The sequence below is a fragment of the Austrofundulus limnaeus genome, unplaced genomic scaffold, assembly GCF_001266775.1.
Source record: "Austrofundulus limnaeus strain Quisiro unplaced genomic scaffold, Austrofundulus_limnaeus-1.0 Scaffold1792, whole genome shotgun sequence".
NCBI classification, from domain to species: domain Eukaryota; kingdom Metazoa; phylum Chordata; class Actinopteri; order Cyprinodontiformes; family Rivulidae; genus Austrofundulus; species Austrofundulus limnaeus.
In genome coordinates this window covers 15,187-32,831 of record NW_013954194.1, presented here as the reverse complement: position 1 = coordinate 32,831, position 17,645 = coordinate 15,187, and the positions used below count along the sequence as shown (strand labels likewise).

At 42.9% G+C, this 17,645-nt stretch overlaps 5 protein-coding genes across 6 annotated transcripts in view; 2 read left to right on the top strand and 3 right to left on the bottom strand.

Annotated features, from left to right (window-relative positions):
* The window catches only part of LOC106536373 (HEAT repeat-containing protein 3), a gene marked incomplete at its 3' end in the record, with an annotated part of 7,394 nt that extends 3,273 nt beyond the window's left edge, over positions 1 to 4,121 (bottom strand). Inside the window, 5 exon segments of the mRNA XM_014033634.1 lie at positions 571 to 680; positions 1,591 to 1,691; positions 2,011 to 2,098; positions 2,950 to 3,122; positions 3,854 to 4,121. Coding sequence (XP_013889088.1) covers positions 571 to 680; positions 1,591 to 1,691; positions 2,011 to 2,098; positions 2,950 to 3,122; positions 3,854 to 3,994 — 613 coding nt within the window.
* Positions 4,122 to 4,906: 785 nt separating this feature from the next.
* cnep1r1 (CTD nuclear envelope phosphatase 1 regulatory subunit 1) lies at positions 4,907 to 7,036 on the bottom strand. The gene is made up of 6 exons (XM_014033633.1): positions 6,936 to 7,036; positions 6,396 to 6,467; positions 6,101 to 6,174; positions 5,534 to 5,643; positions 5,350 to 5,404; positions 4,907 to 5,263 (listed from the first exon to the last, which is right to left on the bottom strand). The coding sequence occupies exons 1-6, from the start codon at positions 6,958 to 6,960 to the stop codon at positions 5,222 to 5,224; spliced, it is 378 nt and encodes a 125-aa protein (XP_013889087.1). The 5' UTR covers positions 6,961 to 7,036; the 3' UTR covers positions 4,907 to 5,221.
* Positions 7,037 to 7,445: 409 nt separating this feature from the next.
* Positions 7,446 to 10,261, bottom strand: LOC106536371 (arylamine N-acetyltransferase, pineal gland isozyme NAT-10). The gene is made up of 2 exons (XM_014033632.1): positions 9,898 to 10,261; positions 7,446 to 8,737 (listed from the first exon to the last, which is right to left on the bottom strand). Exon 2 carries the CDS (start codon positions 8,730 to 8,732, stop codon positions 7,860 to 7,862), a length of 873 nt encoding a protein of 290 aa, XP_013889086.1. The 5' UTR covers positions 8,733 to 8,737; positions 9,898 to 10,261; the 3' UTR covers positions 7,446 to 7,859.
* Positions 10,262 to 10,462: 201 nt separating this feature from the next.
* sdr42e1 (short chain dehydrogenase/reductase family 42E, member 1) lies at positions 10,463 to 13,387 on the top strand. Of its 2 annotated transcripts, none has more exons than XM_014033630.1 (3): positions 10,463 to 10,532; positions 11,685 to 11,758; positions 11,962 to 13,387. In XM_014033630.1, exons 2-3 carry the CDS (start codon positions 11,700 to 11,702, stop codon positions 13,058 to 13,060), a joined length of 1,158 nt encoding a protein of 385 aa, XP_013889084.1. In that variant the 5' UTR covers positions 10,463 to 10,532; positions 11,685 to 11,699; the 3' UTR covers positions 13,061 to 13,387. The 2 variants fall into 2 exon arrangements, with proteins under 2 accessions (XP_013889084.1, XP_013889083.1); XM_014033629.1 differs by having other exon boundaries at positions 10,476 to 10,591.
* Positions 13,388 to 13,871: 484 nt separating this feature from the next.
* Positions 13,872 to 17,645, top strand: part of wtip (WT1 interacting protein) — a gene marked incomplete at its 3' end in the record, with an annotated part of 18,955 nt that continues 15,181 nt past the window's right edge. Inside the window, 1 exon segment of the mRNA XM_014033628.1 lies at positions 13,872 to 15,849. Coding sequence (XP_013889082.1) covers positions 14,439 to 15,849 — 1,411 coding nt within the window. The 5' untranslated portion in view covers positions 13,872 to 14,438.

The following is a 17,645-nucleotide window of genomic DNA, read 5'->3' as shown; positions in this document are numbered from 1 at the left end:
CAGACAATCTGTTCACGTGAGCAGCTGTCAGTCAGCACCTGTCATCCTCCAGACGCATGACGGAGCGTGTCTGAGCCAATCATCTTTTTTGACACTGAGCAGCTGACTGATTTAAATACATCTTAACATTCATGAGGTACTTCTAATTGACTATTTATGGTTGATTGTGGGCGTGTAGAAGGTAGAACCTGAGGCGGAATCTTGTGCGCAAACTCTGAGGTGAAGCTATGATCTAAAAAGGGAGGGTGTGCAGAAACGTGCGTACGCACGGTTTTATAAATCTGAATTTTTTTTTGGCATACGCCATTTTGGCCTTTTGTCCGAATGTTCACTTTTAGTWTGGTTTCCACACAATCTTTTATAAATGAGACCCCAGATTTCTCGTGTTTAACATCAGAGGTCACACACAGAGGTGAAACACTCACTGGTTTACTGCCAAGCTAACACTGTTCAATAAAACAAAACATATTGTACCACAAAACACTTTCTTTACTTCATTATTCTTCTTCCCAGAGTGCAGAATGCTGGGACAATAAACCAATAAGAGTTTGTCATTTAGCTCAGACTTACCTGCAGATATGGCCAGGTCCACATTGTGAGTGTGTCTCTCTAGACACTGAACAACCACGTCCAAGAGACCTGATCTGTTGAACATAGACAGCGCCTGGCTGCTGTTCTCACTAGCAGGACAACAAAGATATGAGAAAAAATATATAATTAATACACAACATATCTGACAGGGGCAGATACTGCGTGTCAAAAAAATAAAGGGAACACTACTGCTCAAAAAAATAAAGGGAACACTTAAACAACGCACGCTAACTCCCGATCTTAATAAATGAAATATTCGCATTGAGGACTTTGTTCTGTACAGAGTTGAATGTGCTTCACAAAAGTTTGATTTACTTGGACTTAGCGTGCGTTGTTTAAGTGTTCCCTTTATTTTTTTTTTGAGCAGTGTAAGCCCTCAGGGCAGGGCGTCGTACCGAACCTTGGGGCACCAAGACTTTTTTTTTTGTTTTTACACTCCATAAATTTAGTAAACTTCATAAGCAGCATGCAGGTGGCTGCAGTCATTTAACGAAGCCTGAGTAAGGCACAAACAGAATAAACTGCCTCGGCTTAGAAGCGCTTTTCCAGCTTCAGCAGCTGTTGTGTTTTGTTTTCCCAATCTCCRGTACAGGTCAGTTCGTAATTATTTAATGCACGTAAATTTCATAAACATCCATAAGTTTGGGGGTTATTGTTATATTAGGTTGGCATTTTTTGCAATAATTTCGAAAACAATTTAACGTCAATCAAAATTTGTTATGTAAAGATCCAGAGTACAGAAATAATTTATAGAAAAATAAAACCCATTGATATTTGAATTTAGGACAATAAAAAAGATTTCCTAATGTTTAAAGCTTGAATTCTAGAGGCCACCTGCAAACAGGAAACACACAGGAGCTCTCTGGATTACTTTTGAAGCTTTATCTTTTCTACCTTGATCTACATGCATTACAGTTCAGAGCAGCTAACTGTGCTACTGTAAAGAGGAGTGAGGGATGATTTAATGAAAACAGTGTCTATGACTTTACTGTGGCTTACCAGAGATTCCACAGCAGGTTTACGGCCTCATTGGCTACATCCTCCACAGGATTTTTCTGGTCTTTCATTTTCACAACAGCACTGTCAAAACCAGCACAACACTGGGGAAAAAAATGAACAATGAGGTACCAGCCACACAACAAGTGGATATGAACATATTTGTATGGAAATGTCTAAATGTTTTATGAAAACTCAGCTCAGCCTTAAATGAGACTTTTCAAATATACAGTTCATGATCTCAACCAAAGGTCAGGAGAACGCTCGACTTGAGCCAATTTTTCCAGCATGCAGGCAGGTTTTTTTTTCTACACCTGGCTCAGCTTTGGAATGACATCTAATTGCAGCAGATCCTTTTTTTAGCTTGCTGATGAGGAGGAACCGAAGCGGTGGAGTGAGCTAAAAGCAGCGGTGGAGTCTCACCTCTCTAAGCAGCGCCGTCAGAGGAGTCATGACATCATGCTTCACCATGTCCTCGCACACCTCCTGACCCCCACATGCACTCAGATTTCTGCAAGAGAGACAGACAGTCCCAGACGCACACTCATCAGTCGCTTAGAGGAGGCTAGCTGCGAAAGATGCTGCTGGTACGTCGAAACCGTGAGCTGCTGTGGTGCACAGAGAAGATAAACAAAGCTAAATTATGCATGTTTACGTATTAATCGCCAAGCGCCAAATATTAATTGTCAAAGGTTTTTCTGACTATTCGTTGAACATGATACGATTTTGCCCTACCCTAATCTTATTGTTCAGTATTTTCCTAAAGAGACACTTTGGTTCCTAGAGTTCATTAAAGCAGAATAAGAGGCAGAGCTTCCAGTTATCAGGCTCCTCTCTTGAGAAGCAAATTTCCCGTTTATTTATTTTATTTATTTATTTAATCAGGACAGTGCACATTAATGAACACCTTATACTTCTGTATAGACTGTAAATAAAACCAGATTATAGCAYTGTTGCTAATTTACATCTGTAATACTGAGGCAGGAAGACAAAACACCACAAGTTCACAATTAATCATTAATTTAAAAAAATTAAATAAATGAACAGCCCAAGTCATTTAGGCATCAAATTCCTAACAGTTTATTTCATGGCGCCCTCTGTTGAAGTAAATCGACAAATACAGATGTATTTTACCATGAGCTGTAGATTTCAGGTTTAGTCACTGAATGCAAACAATTACTGACACAACATGAAATCAGAATACTTTATTAATTTGCACAATTAGATTTTGTTTCCCGAGAAAGACAGCTTTACATACTGAAAAGCTGCAAATGCTTTTTTCTGAACTCTTCTGTGTTCCGCTTTAAGTAAAGCCGATTGGCCTTAAACACACAAATTACACAAACGTCTCTACGAACTCACCTGAGCGCCCCGGTGGCAGTCTCTCTGACAGCCAGGCTGCCGTCCAGCAGCATGGGGCCCAGACGTTTCACTGCTCCCCTTTGGAGGAAACCAGGGATGCTCTGGCTCTGCTGAACCACCCGGGAAATACTGGCGCACGCAAACTCACGAACATCTGCACTGGGACTCTGCAACTGTGTAGACATGAAACTCTCTAAATACAACCAGCACAACCTATAATACAACCTAATCCCAACAGAACACACAGAAACACAACAGGGCCTCAAATGTTTAAAATACTCGACCAGACTGAGCATGACCACCTTACAGACACACCTGTATCCAGGTTCTTAGTCTTCTGGTCAGGATCATGTTTTTTTTTTTAAGATAATGAATTTAATCGGTTTATGTAAGTGATAATTTGAATGACATCTAATACTTTTCTCTTATACAGATCAAACTCTAGGTTCCTGCTGTTCATTTGGACCTATCTGAGCTTGAATTACATTATATTGTTCTCACATTTGTAATGCAGACTGTCCATCCATCCATTATACCCATTTCATCCTTTTAGGGTCACTGGTGCCCATATCCAGCAGTAAGTTAATTTTGTTAAACTCGTTTTAAAATAGGTATATTTGAATATCTTGTAGGTTTATGTTGTTATAATCTGTCCATAACAGATTGGTGAGTGAGTAGCTCACTCAAACTGAACGAACACCCTGCTGTGTGTTCATTTTAAATCATCTGAGCTTCCTGTAAGCCAGGGACTCGTCTGTCAAAACAACGCGTTCATTTAGTCGGTCGCTTGTGAACAGAAAGTCTCAGTAATTCAACTAAATAACTTACAAAAGCTTTGTGACGTAAACACGTGTGTAAACCCCTTGTTTTAAAGCCCGAGCTGTRGCTGTGCTGCTGCTCTTACTTTCTCCAACAGCTCCGCAGCTGGACAGTCGTCTTCGTCGTGCTCTTCAGCGGCAGGGTCCTCCTCCTTCACGGCGTTCACCGGCAGCCCCACCGAATTGAACTGCGGACGTTTAAACTTTGTGGTTTTACTTTTACCCATTTCCACACGTGTCTGTCGTGGTTTTGTGTCGTCTGTCGTTGGTTCGTGGTGAATTCTGGCGAATGAGAGTCAGTGACACCGAACCACCGCTTCAGGGAGCCATGTGGAAGAGCCGCTTCCGCCGTAAAGCGAGGGGCCGCTGCCGGCCGAAAAGCGGTGACGCTGTCGCAAATACAAACAGCGAAAATGAGCAGCCAGATTTATTAAATTAATGTTGTATAAAGTACTTCAAAGTATGGAAGCCCATTTCCGCCACCCTGATAAAAATAAATAAAACTTGTATCTCATAATTATGACTTAGCTATCTCATTATTATGAGATACTATCTCATAATTATGAGATTCTATCTCATAATTATGACTTAGCTATCTCATTATTATGAGATAGTATCTCATAATAATGAGATAGCTAAGTCATAATTATGACTTAGCTATCTCATAATTATGAGATAGTATCTCATNTCATAATTATGAGATAGCTAAGTCATAATTATGAGATACAAGTTTTATTTATTTTTTATCAGGGTGGCGGAAATGGGCTTCCATATCAAAGTGATACTTGAGTAAAAGTACAAGTACCTTATCATAAAAATACTTTGGTAACAGTTAGTCCTTTCTAAAAATATTACTTGAGTAAAAGTCTTAAAGTATCTGATATTTTTTGAAAACCCTCAGAATAAAATAGGAGTAACGACTTTCTACTTATTACCTTTTTTTTTTTTAATGTAGAGTAGAAAGTACAGATAATTGTGTAAAATGGTAATGAGTAAAAGTAAAAAGTACGCAGAAAAATAATTACTCAAGTGAAGTACAGATAACGAAAATTTCTACTTAAGTACAGTAACAAAGTATTTGTACTTGGTTACTTTACAACTCTTAAATTATTTGTAACAAAACAGACAAAACAATGAGACATGTTCACACCTGGTGTGTTTATTTGGTAAATAACTTTAAAAATAGAAACATTTTGATAAAACACATGCTTAACTTCACAAACAGAACTAAACACATCTGCACTCACACTTGAATGCGTAAAATTCAAAGCTGATGTGAGAGGACCAGCAGCTTCAATAAACACATTAACACAGCGACACTTATTTTTTTAAAAATTGTCTCTTTCAGTTCATTGTTTTTCCATCCCATTCAAAGTCCATTTTTGTCAAGGTGACAAAATCCTTGGGGTCAAAGATGATCAAAACTCAACTAAACAAAGCACACTGGAGTGTAGTTACTGGATATTAGGTCGTGGTTTGAGAATGAGTTTCCCCGTCTGTAAAAACAATCAGAGAAGATGTGTTCAAAAATGCAATTAAAGAAAAATAATTCCAGGTCAAGATATAAAAAAAGAGGACTCACATCGTCACAGGACATGTTATACTCTGCTAAAACTGTGCGGCAGCGGGCTGCGATTCTGAAAAGGCCAAGGTTATGGACAACAACCGGAAACATGGACATAAAGGGTCATTTTACTGTGAAGCTGCTTAACTGGGAAACCGGATAAATATTTTCACTTCATATCTACTGTAGCAGAAAAGGATACATTGAGGGYGCCACGACTCGTTTGTGTATCCCAGCAAAGAAGAGAGCTATTAGAGTGATGCAGCTGATGGTGAAGAAAGGATGATTCCACAGTGATGACAAGAACGAGACCTGCAGAACAGGAGAGGAAGAGCACTGAAGACTAATAAACCTTTTCACATTTAGTAAATTAATTACTAAATTAATTACTAAAAGCTGATGTTGAATATATTCTGCATTTAAAAAGGACACTATATTTTCACATCTCCCTTGCACTCAGAAAAAAGAGTCCAGACTGTTGCTTTTGATGATAATATTTCAAGGTCATGTGATTAATGACAGCTTCACGTGAAATAAATTGATTTTAGTACAATTACACAAAATAGCTAAACATTTTATGTAAGTCTAATTGAATCCTTTGTTGGTTTTGTTTAAATATGGGGACATTTTGTGACTCGCCTGTTTAAAATGTTACATTTAATTTTGTCACAAGTAAAACCATCTTCCATCTGTCTTTCTCTAACATTAGCAGCACAGAGGTTTGGTTCTGTAGAGCCAGATGTCTTGCCTTTCTTTCAGTGATACAAACCTTTTGTGTGTCGGGATCTATGAGCCAGTTCCAAGCTCCAGTGGCCGTACAAACGGACACCACTATCAGGATCACTGAAACAGAGGAGCAACAACAATAAATTACCACCTACACACATTGGTTGGTCCTACATCTCTTGTTTAGGATTAGTGAAATGTTACAAGTTTTGCTAATATAAATGAAGCACATCTTATATAAATATACACCACACGAGTGCATCAGTACACATAGATATTATATTGTAATTAGCACTTATTCGTTATACTAGCATWATTGTAACACAAAAGTTACTTACTTCGCCACCTGCCCGTTGCAGGCTGCAGACAGGAGACATACTCTGTCAGTCTCCTCTCAAAGGCCTTCAGGTCTGCCCAAACATAGAAACAATACAGTACTGGATACAAAACGTGTCTGTTTTCTTTAGTGAGACAAGTTCTCTTGACAAATGAGGTCAGCATCAACATGGGAGTTCAGTTCAACAAGCCAAATTTGTCTAAATGGTYGTTTTAATGATAATTTAAACTCAAAACCACAGAGACTACAACGTGTAAAAAACGTATAAAATTGATGAGAGCTGGTTTTGCTAAAAGTTACGTACTAAAACGCACAACATTGTAAATTTAATTAGCAGTCAGTGAACAAAATATATTTTTGACTGAACGGCATGACAGTTAGCAAAAAGCTACATCTCGCAGACAAATGAGTCAACTATCGTAATGTTACGGCAAGCTGTTATGACTTTATATTGTTCTTTTTCAACATTAKTACAGTCCAGCAAGGTGGTTAGAACACGTTTTAAAATGTGTTCAGTTAAGTTGTTCAGTGATTTTGTTACCTTCGGCCTGCTCCAAGGAGTTCATCTCTGAGCCGTCTGAAGCAATGTTCTGTTGTGTCMGTTTCCTCCTTCGCTGACTGACAGGCCGAAGGACCAATCAGCTTTGTCTGAGTGACAGACTCCTCCTCTTGACTAGCGAATGAGCGTAAGGGTACACACACTTAAGCCCCGCCCAACTGTAGAGAAAAATAAGAGTTGTGGTTGTAATGGCCACTAGATGGCATTGTCTTACACTTTTTTCATAGATAGCTTTTTTTTTACATTTAGTTAAAATAGGCCTCATTCATTCCTCTTTTTAATAAAGAGATTTTGTCAAATCATTTAAGTAAAATACGTCACAAAAGTTTATTCTAATTATTTTTTATTGTTTATTCTAGTAAAACTTGTAGATAAGTAAGAAAGGAAAAGTCCAAATTAAACTATGTGAGAAAAAGAAAAGCTTGAATATTTTTTATTTGACTCTGACAGTCTGTGAGATTTTATCTTGACAATGACATGAAAGAAACAGGGTTTGAATTTCAATGTTTTTTATTTGTCCATTCAAAATAGCAAGACATAACACACAATAGTATACTTCATTCATCTGTTCATAAAGCTATAGTCCCTTTCACTGTAGTTTCACCCTTCTCATTTTTAGATTTATAAAAATAAAATAAAAAAAAGCATTCTTATTCTTTCGTAATCTCTTTCATTATGCAAATCTTTTAACTTTGGTATTTCAGAATTGGCAAAGTAAATTAAAAAGTTGCATTGATATTTTGATTGTACTTCTTTTCAGTCACATTGCATATTTATGTGCAGAAGACAAGCTTCAAAGCAGTTTAGAGCAGATTATGAAACAAGTAACTCGTTAAAAATAAAATTGTGGGTTTTTTTGATCTAGCGCCAGCGTTTAAAAGCTAAAGCAAAAGGAGATGTTATTTTCTATATGGTGTAGATGACTTTTTCATTTACAGGCTTCAGTTTCTTCTGCAGCTTCACATTGAACTGCTCCCTCAGAACTGGTTCGAGCTCATCCTCTGTGATGTTCCTCATGTCTACAACGTCTATTCCTTCCTCGGGTTTGTAGGTGACCTCGCTGTAGGWCCAGCCAATCAGAACTCTGAATCCTGTGGGGGTCTGCAAGGAGCAGATGGACTTCTTGACGAACAGACAGGCCGGATCTGTTTGAAGTTTGTGATTCTGCTCGGAGAAACTCTTTGCCTCACAGGGCTCCAGAGAGAAGCAGTAGAACTGTTTCGTCAACTCCCTGCTCACCAGACTGGAGTTGGCGAATTCTGGATTGGGAATTTCTGGTTTCCTGCCGGTCTTCTCCAGGATCCAGGTGCCCTCCTTCTCAATGAGACGAAACACCCCCGCTGCCTGTGGCTGGTCCTTTCCTGCGATGAGCTCCAGTGGCTCCCATATCTGACATGACACCCCGAAGCTTACATCAGCTATGTAAGCCTTCCCGTCAATGACCACCTTGTGAATGAGATGATTATTAACCGAACTGAAGTTGCCCGTGCTGTTGTTGAAGACTCTGGAGCCCAACGTTGTGGCATCGAAGCCCATTTGTCTCAGCACCCATCCAAACAGGTAGTTGTTCTCCAGGCACCAGCCTCCGCGGCTGCTCCTTACTAGCTTGTCGAAAATAGCCTCCAGATCCATGACGATCGTCTCACCGCAGTGAATGCTCAGGTTCTCAAAGGGGATGGACATGACGTGCAGTTTGTGGACCAACTTCAGCGTCGCAAGATCCGCTTTGTCACAGGAGCTGTGGAAACCAATTCTTTGGAAGTACTCCTGCAAATTCATCTTGCCTGTAGAAAAGCACAGTTTTAGGCAAATTTACTGAGTCACTTCTCAAAACTTGTTTTTATTTAAATTTGGTGCAAATCAGTGCAATGGTTTCTTGTTTTTTTTTTAATAATGAAAAATGAATCCAAGTCTACCTATTTATATTTCAAAACTCTGGTTGGAGCACTAATAAACACCAACGGTTAGCTACCCAAAATTTAAGAAGTTTATGGTTGCTTTTGCATGTAGGCCATTTGAGGACACATCATTGTAAGAGTTCACATACAAATGTGCAAATTTATACATTACTTAAGTCATTCAACGTGTTGTCTGATTATTTAAATTTAGAAAACTGCAAAAAATATATATAAAGTCTAAATCAGGTGATACATGTGCCTCGGATTTTGCAATCAAGGAAAACAGAAATAGTCATAAATAAGTCATAAGTCAAAAATAAAGGTAAAAAGAACAGAGCTACACTCTCGTGCATAATGCTCAATATGTTTCACAATTCGTGACACTTTTCAGGATAAACAGAAAACATGATCAAATTTGCACTGTCCTGCCTGTTTTATAGTTTCCTCTGCTCCAACACACCTGTTTTGAATGAATGGGTGATTTGAAGGATTCTGCAGAACTTGAAGAGCTAATTCAATCACTGAATCAGGCGTGTTAGAGCAGGGAAACAAGTACAACATGCAGCCTTATTACAAACGCAAGCTTTCAATAAAAAAGGGCACCAGATTTTTTTTTCCCAGTCAATGAAACTGGAGTCCATGTAAGGCAAAACCAGTCGTTAGATTACTTGATTTAATTATCAAACCTCAAACGCTGAGGCCTGAATCTGTTTATCACAGATAATTCTTCATCATAACTAAATAAAAAAACATCATCATTGCAACAAAAAATTAACTCTAAAATTTGGGAATAGTATTCTGAGGAATGACTTTGTCTTTTTTTAAACAACTGTCTTCATTGAATTATTTAATTTAATGATTTGAAATAGGACTTTGATTATAAGTTGTTACAAGTTGATTATGAATTGTCAAATTTGATAAGAATCAGGTCAGAAGTGAAACACTTATTCAACTTGAAGTTGAAGCAGAACAGAATTGTTTTTATTGATTTATTTGTTTTATTATATTTTATTTCCCCCCTCATCATAAAACAAACAGTTCCTTACCAGATCAATAAGCTGGTGGATGATTATCGACTCTGCCTTGGTTCCCTCAGAAGGTTGATCAAAACCAGTGGAAGCCCAAATCTAACTTTTACTCCATATAGATAAGCCAACTAACACATCGCTCCAGGTTGCAGCCCGCTTGCAGACTTCTTCATTTCTGGTCACGTTGGACTAAAACTCAAATCACTGTTCATTCAACTTGGTGTCAAACTGCTGACGCTGCAACAGGAYTGAATGTTCAGATTGTTCTGTTCAAACAAACCGATAGCAGCGGGTCAAAAGTCTAAACTAACTCTACCTTTCCCCCCATTTACTTTTCCTTGAAACTTTTATTTTCAACGATAAGGCGTGCCTCAACTCAGCTGTCACTGTAACTTTCAAAACAAAAGCATTATTCACGCGAATTAAAGTCAACCATATCGTTATTTTAAGTTGAAAGCAAACAGTCGCTTATTAGTTTCTTCACATTTAATTTTAGTTTTTACGTATAAAAACGATACAAGCAAAATGCCAAATTTTCACTAGTTGCTGCTTTTTTATTTTGAATAAAACGTGACGGTGCTTCCGGTTTGTCGTGATCACGTGACAACCGAGCAGGAAGCTAAMGCCGACATCTCTCCGTACAGGATTTGCGGGTCTGTAAAGTCATTAAAAAGCTAATATTTCACTCGCCTTGCACGCAGTTCGGAACGAGGTTAGTGTCACCAGAGTCAGGATGTGTTAGAACCGTGTAAGATACCGAAAAACCTGTTCAGACAGAGCGAATGTGTCAAACTGTTGTAATGTAGCCCAGTGGTTCCCAAACTTTTTATCTTCTGACCCACAAAATATTCATGGCAAAAACTTGTGACCCCAAATATTACTGGTCTGAGTACACAAACTCTGTTAATAACCCTAAAAACACAGGCTTTTTGACAATCTAAACAGCTTGTACACAAATATAAATACTTATTTATACTTATTTTTTTTGTGTTTTTGTAATAGTTATAGGGAAAATATTACATCAGTTATTTTATTACCCTTTAAATTAATTTTTGGAGATTATCCAAGGTGCTTCATGACCCATAATTGGGTCCCAAGCCCAACTTTGGGAACCAAAGTCACCTATTAATCCACAGGGAGACTGGTTCTTTTACAGACGATGTTTGTAATAACACTGCTTAAGCATTAATGACCAATGCTTTAATGCAAGTTTAAGTAAATAAAGGTCATGTGTACTTAAACTTGCATGAACTTGTCATGTTCAGAACTTCAGAAAATCCTAAATCTGTTCGATACTTGATGTGTTCCAAACAAAACATGAACTGTTGCAGCTTTTTTCATGCCTCTCTAACATGCTTTCATTTGTGGTAAAACTAAAATAATAAAGCATAAAATCAAAAGTTTAGTTGCAACAAATTTTAAACTCGGATTTATTTGTGAATCGTAACTGTTTTGCATTTAGTAAATCTTTGTTATTATTACAAGTGAATTGGAAACATCTGTTTAGCATACAGTTTTTGTTTAGGAAAATGTGCATGAGTACAATATTTAACCAAAACTATGGGAACAATCGATTTCCAAAGTATGGCAAAAAAGAAAAAAACATTAGCAATTTTTTTTGATATTTTGCTTCCGTGCCAAAACATTTTGTTGCTCAAGCTAAACACAATTGTTGGATTTCTTCATACGTTACTGTTGGACCTCTTTTAGGTTATTTGTAGTTATTGCTGTTCGTTTGAGTTTGTATTTTCATGAGTCTGCATTTGTGTGCCATTCTAATCTTGCATAATCTCGTAAACTCACAGATTTTCCTTGGTGCGATGGAAAACAAGCATAACACGTACTTAATAACTGGAGGATGTGGATATTTTGGCTGTCGGTAAGAACATGTTAATGTAGTTTATGTTCACTGTCAGTATTGTGCAAACCTGCTTTATGACCACAAGATGGCAATGTTGTACTGTTTACCAATTATTTTGGCGCCATAGGCCTAAATTATTGAAATGAGTGAAGTCATTTTGTAATTCATTTTTAGTTAAAGCTGTTTTATGTGTTTAATATTATCACATTGTTTATTTGCAGGCTTGCATGTGCTCTGCAGAAACAGGGAGCCAGGATCATTCTGTTTGACACCAACCCTCCGAGACAAGAAGTTCCTGAAAATGTCGTGTTTGTGAGTGGCGATGTACGTGAATACGCACAAGTTGAGAGGGCCGTCACTGGCGTGGACTGCGTGTTCCACGTTGCCTCCTATGGCATGTCTGGTCGGGAGCAGCTGAACAGGAGTCTGATAGAAGCAGTCAACGTCGAGGGAACGCAGAACGTCCTGAAAGCTTGCGCAGAGCGTGGAGTGTCGAGGCTGGTGTACACCAGCACCTTCAACGTGGTGTTTGGAGGCCAGGTCATCGAGAACGGTGACGAGAGCCTTCCTTATCTGCCCCTCCACCTTCACCCTGACCACTACTCCAGGACCAAGTYTTTAGCTGAGATGGCGGTGCTGAAGGCGAACGGTACGGCTCTAAGGGGCAGCCCTGAAGTGCTCCAAACCTGCGCCCTGCGCCCGGCGGGTATCTACGGGCCCGGCGAGCAGAGGCACCTGCCCAGGGTTGTCGGCTACATCGAAAGTGGGATCTTCAAGTTCGTCTATGGAAGTCCCAGCAGCCTGGTGGAGTTTGTCCATGTGGATAACCTGGTGTCAGCCCACATGCTAGCAGCCGAAGCCCTGACCGAGGAGAAGCAGCACCGCTCTGCTGGCCRGGCGTACTTCATCTCAGACGGCAGGCCCGTCAACAACTTCGAGTTCTTCAGACCTCTGGTCGAGGGTTTGGGATATCCATTCCCCAAGCTTCGCCTTCCTCTTTCTCTCATCTACCTGTTCGCTTTCCTCACAGAAATGCTTCACCGCCTCGTCGGCCCCTTCTACGACTTCCAGCCGCTGCTGACACGCACCGAGGTGTACAAAACCGGCGTCACGCATTACTTCAGTTTGGCGAAAGCCAAAGCGGAGCTGGGCTACGAGCCACGGGAGCACAGCCTGGACGAGGTGGTGCGCTGGTTCAGAAGCAACGGACACGGGAAGAGGAGTCGCAGCTCCTTCGTCGGTAGATTTTTCTTCAACGTGTTGTTGGTCTGTGCCTTTGTTGCTGTGGCTCTTTCCTTTCTGCCGGTCGCTGGCAGCTGATGACACGCTAAAACCGAACGAATCATCAACCGCAGACACGAACGCTCGAGAGCGATTCATAAAAAAAATACTTGTCATTTTCAGTTGTTTCAAAAGGTTCTTCGTACACTGTCRACTTTTAAAGGAAAAACAAATGTAGTTTCTGACAACCGATTAGAGACCAAATCTGTCTTTTGTTGCTTTTAGGGCTCAACCGTTTCTACCTCTTTATCTCATTTAACTTTTCAAGATAAACCCTAAGGACAATAATTACTACCTGGTGCTGATGGATGATGTGTTTTTAACAGTATGACTCATAAATAAAACCTGAGCAACATGTCAAATATACCTTATTTGCTTTAGTCATTTTTAATGTTTATCGTGTCACTTGATGGTGTAGAAAAGGAGCAGTTTAGTCATTTTAATAAATGGTAATGACCTTGGCACTCCACTTCTTACACCAGTTTTATCTGTAACTGCAGGGTTGTTAAACTTTATTTTTTGGTATTCAGAACGTGCATCTTTTAGATCGAGTCGGGCAGATTATTATATCAAGAGGTGTGTTAAAAAAAAACTGGATAAACTTGAGTTTAAAGCGCTCTCCTCGTTTTTAAAGCCAGTTATTGCTGGTGTAGGAGTCGGACCAGGTGAGGCGTGCTTTGTGCTGGATTTCAGTCCGCCTTGGATGAATGCAGACGTCCCCTTCTCTCTCTTTCGCTCCCTCTCTCTCTCTCTCCCTCCCTCTCTCTCTAAACTATTCTCTTCAGAGCCCGGCAGCCCCTTGCTGAGTTGGTCGCAATCATTGTTTCTCTGCAGCATTAACCACATTCCAGAGAGGCGCAGCACATCCCGTCTCCCTCCCCGCATTCCTTTCACACGAACAAGTCCCCGACCCAAAACGGCATACTTTTTTTTTTAATTTAGTATTATTATTTTTAAAAATCTCTGTTCTTTTCCGTTCAGCGAGCCCACATCGACAAAACAGAGCTCATTCGCGGGGTGAAAATGTATCCAAGCCGCTCTAACTTCTGCTGAAGCGCCCCGCCGGAGAGATTTGGAGGAAAGAAGGGGGGCCGACGAGGAGAAATTCCTCCGCGCAGCGCGCCATTGACTGTAAAGACCTTTCAACTTAACAAAAACTGAAGTTGACAAAACGTATCGCTGTCGGGGACGAAACTGTGAGAAAGAGTTTGTGTTTTTCGGCGACAGGAAGGGGAAAGCAGGAGAGGACTATGCGGCTTTCCGAGGCGGTTTTTATGGCTCCGCCGGTGGGGTTTTTTGGTAAATGAGAGACGGGGGTGGGGGGCTGCGCGGCGGCGTTTTGTTTTGATTTCCATGTGAAACACAAATTAGTGCTCCGCCGTCTTTCTCTCCCTCTCAACTTGCTCCTCGCCTTAACATGGAGCATTATCAGGAAGACCTGGGACTCCGGGCCGCCGCACTGATGGAGGACCTGTCCTTGTACGAAGCCTACAAAGACGGGATGTACAGCGCCAGGAGGGACTTGGTGATCAGCCCGGACTTGGACTTTTCGGCTCCGGCGGCCGCGGAGCTGAAGCCGGTGAACGGCAGCTCCGCGCTCCACCAGCAGCGTCACACCGTGGAGAATTTCACGGCCGGGAATAAAGTGTACAACGCGGCTCCGGTGCGTCCCGTGAGCTGCAGCCGGACGGTGCCCGTGGACTTCTGCGCCCCGCAGAGAGACCCGGCTGACGAGGACGGCTGCTGCACCAAGTCCGAGGTGGCTCTGCCGTGCTACTCGGGCACCTCCTCCGAGAGGCACCGGCGGTACTCCCTGGAGGTGCAGGGCCACAGGTACAGCACCGGCTCCGCCTTCGACGGCGTGCCCCTCAGCAAAGCGGCGCCTCCGCCCGGCAACAGGTGCAACAGCGTCTGCATCCCCGGCAGCCACGACGGCAGGTACGGCGCCGCCAGCCCCCGCTCCAGCCTGGTGGTGCCGGGCCACGACAGGTACACCAGCCCCAGGTCCAGCATGGTCCACTGCGAGGGCGCCGGCGTCCTCAGYCCGCGGTCCAGCTACGCGAGCACGGCCAGCGACACGAGCAAGCACTCGAGCCCGCGGGCCAGCCTGAACAGCTGCGACTGCTGCAGCAAGCCCAGCAGCAACCGGACCAGCGGCATCAGCATGGGCTACGACCAGCGGCACGCCAGCCCCAGGTCCAGCACCGCCAGCCAGTACTCCTTCACCACCAGCCCGAGGTCCAGCTACTCGGACTCGCGGTACGGGCCCGCGGTCAACCACCACGACGTGGAGGGAGTCATCCTGCACGCGGCGCCGCTGGCCAGCCCGCGCTCCAGCCTCTGCAGCCAGGATGGCGGCGCCAGACCGGGGGCCGGCGCCAACAACTGCGTGGTCAGCCCGCGCTCCAGCATCTCCAGCCACAGCTCCAGGAGCTCCCGCAGCTCCCGGGGCTCTATGAGCGCCTACCCGGACCTGCAGCAGCTGCCCTCGCCGCGGTCGTCCATGCTGGGCAGCAGCTTGCACGAGGACTCCCTGCTGCAGGAGTTCGCGGACTCCAACGGGACTCAGACCCGCATCCACCTCCAAGTGGTGCCCGAGCCCCAGCAGCAGGTCCAGGCGGCAGGGACGGGCGACATCGTAGCCGCCGGGTCCTCCGTGAGCTACGGGGTGTCCTCTAAAGCGGCCTCGACGGGACAGAGGTTCAAGTTACCCTACCAGGTGACCCCCAGCCGCGAGAGTGGGCCGAGCCAGGCGGAGAAGCGGCTGGAGGCGCTCACCCTGGAGCTGGAGAAGGAGTTAGAGATGCACATGAAGAAGGAGTACTTTGGTAGGTTGCTTCGTTTCTCAACACACATCAGTGTTTGTATGTTTATGACATGAGGAAAGGACTGCTTTTTAAAGCATCTGTCTAATAAGCATTTTCTACCCATAATGCATTTCACTGATCTGAAAGGTCCAACTTTCCAGCACTTTTTTTGAACAGAAAGGGATTAAACCGAGACCTGCCTTGTTACTGAGCATTATTTACAAACTGATAAAGCTACTGGTTTCAAAGGAAGAAGTCAAACATATTTAAGGTTATTCTGAACAATATCAAATCGAGTTTAATCGTTTTCCAGATGCATTTATATATCATTCTGAAATGCAGGTACACACTCAATGTAAACAAAGCATTTTACTCCACAAATGTGAGCATTATTACTCACTAATGCATTGAAAATGTTAAACTTCTCAATGCCAAATGACTCTTCTATTAATGTTGCCATTGGTGACTGATTTTTGGGCTCTTCCACTGTTTTCGTAGGTAAAAAAAACTCAACGTGGTCGCCTCTGATCCCAAAATTATCTTGCAAATATTTAACTTTAGGTCACATTAGCTATAAATATGAGAAAAATGTACTTCTTTTCTTTATTTTATTATTTTTACCCATTTTCACAATTTTAAAATGAGTAGCTTCGATGCTACATCACCGCTAACAGGTCACCCTCTGGCTGATAAGACATGCTTTGCAGGGCAGTACTAATGTGTTGGCAGAGCTAACATTTGCGGAGCACGGCATGGAGCTGAATAGAGCCCACTGTTCTGGCAGAACACACACACACACACACACACACACCCTTAGGTCACTCAGATCAGTGTGGTTAGTTGAAAATGCAGCATGGACCGGGACAGTTTGCTGTGAGAGTTCCTGCAGGGCTACCCAAACTGGAAAAGTTTCATTTCACGGGATCAGACAGGCCTCGTTCGACCTCGCCAAAGGTTTTTGTTTTTAGAATTTGCCGTGCGTTGTTGTGTTGTGAGACTGTAACCGTGTTTGTTCCCCCCCCCCAGCCACAGAAAGCCTGCTGAGGAAGTGGACGTCTATCTTTCTGAGCCAGACAAATAGCTGCAGCCGGCAGTGGCTCGTTTTTGTAGAGAGTTCACTTGCTCAGAGTGACGCTGAGACAGCTGTTGATTTGTTCCAGAGAGAGAGGCAGGTGAAAGAAGAGGAAGAGGAGGAGGAGGATGGACGACAGAAGGGAGAAAGGAGGAAGGCACAGAGGGGTGGAGCGGTGGTGGAGGAAGAAGAAGAGCAGTGGAGATAATGGAGGTGGTAAAAGATAGAGGAAAGGGAGGGGAAATGCAGTCTTCTCAGTCTGAGCCCAATAGAGACAGCTCTGTGTAGGAATTGATCGCTGGGTGGGGTGTGTGTGTGTGTGTGTGGGGGGGGGGGTGCCAGCGTCCCACACAGTGTCCCACTCTGCCGGCCGGCCCCTTGTGTGGCCTCTGTTTGTTGTGGTGGCGAAGGAGCTGTGAATCAACAGCTGGTCCGATGGCGGAGAGCACAACGAGTCCCACCCCGCCTCCGCTGTCCCGCCCTCTCCAACAACCCCACCCACCCCACCCGGCAAAGCCCTTCATTAACCAGCCAGTGGGGAGTCGGGCAACACCAGACACTTGGCACACGATCCTGGCTGGCGGGCCAGAGCCAGACAGAGTTAGTGGGGGTCAAGTCTGATCACCTGCCCAGAATTATAATGGCAGCAGTCATGCCCAGGTCTGACACACATGGAGACGCACACAAGTGTGTGTGTGTGTGTGTGTGTGTGTGTGTGTGTGTGTGTGTGTGTGTGTGTGTGTGT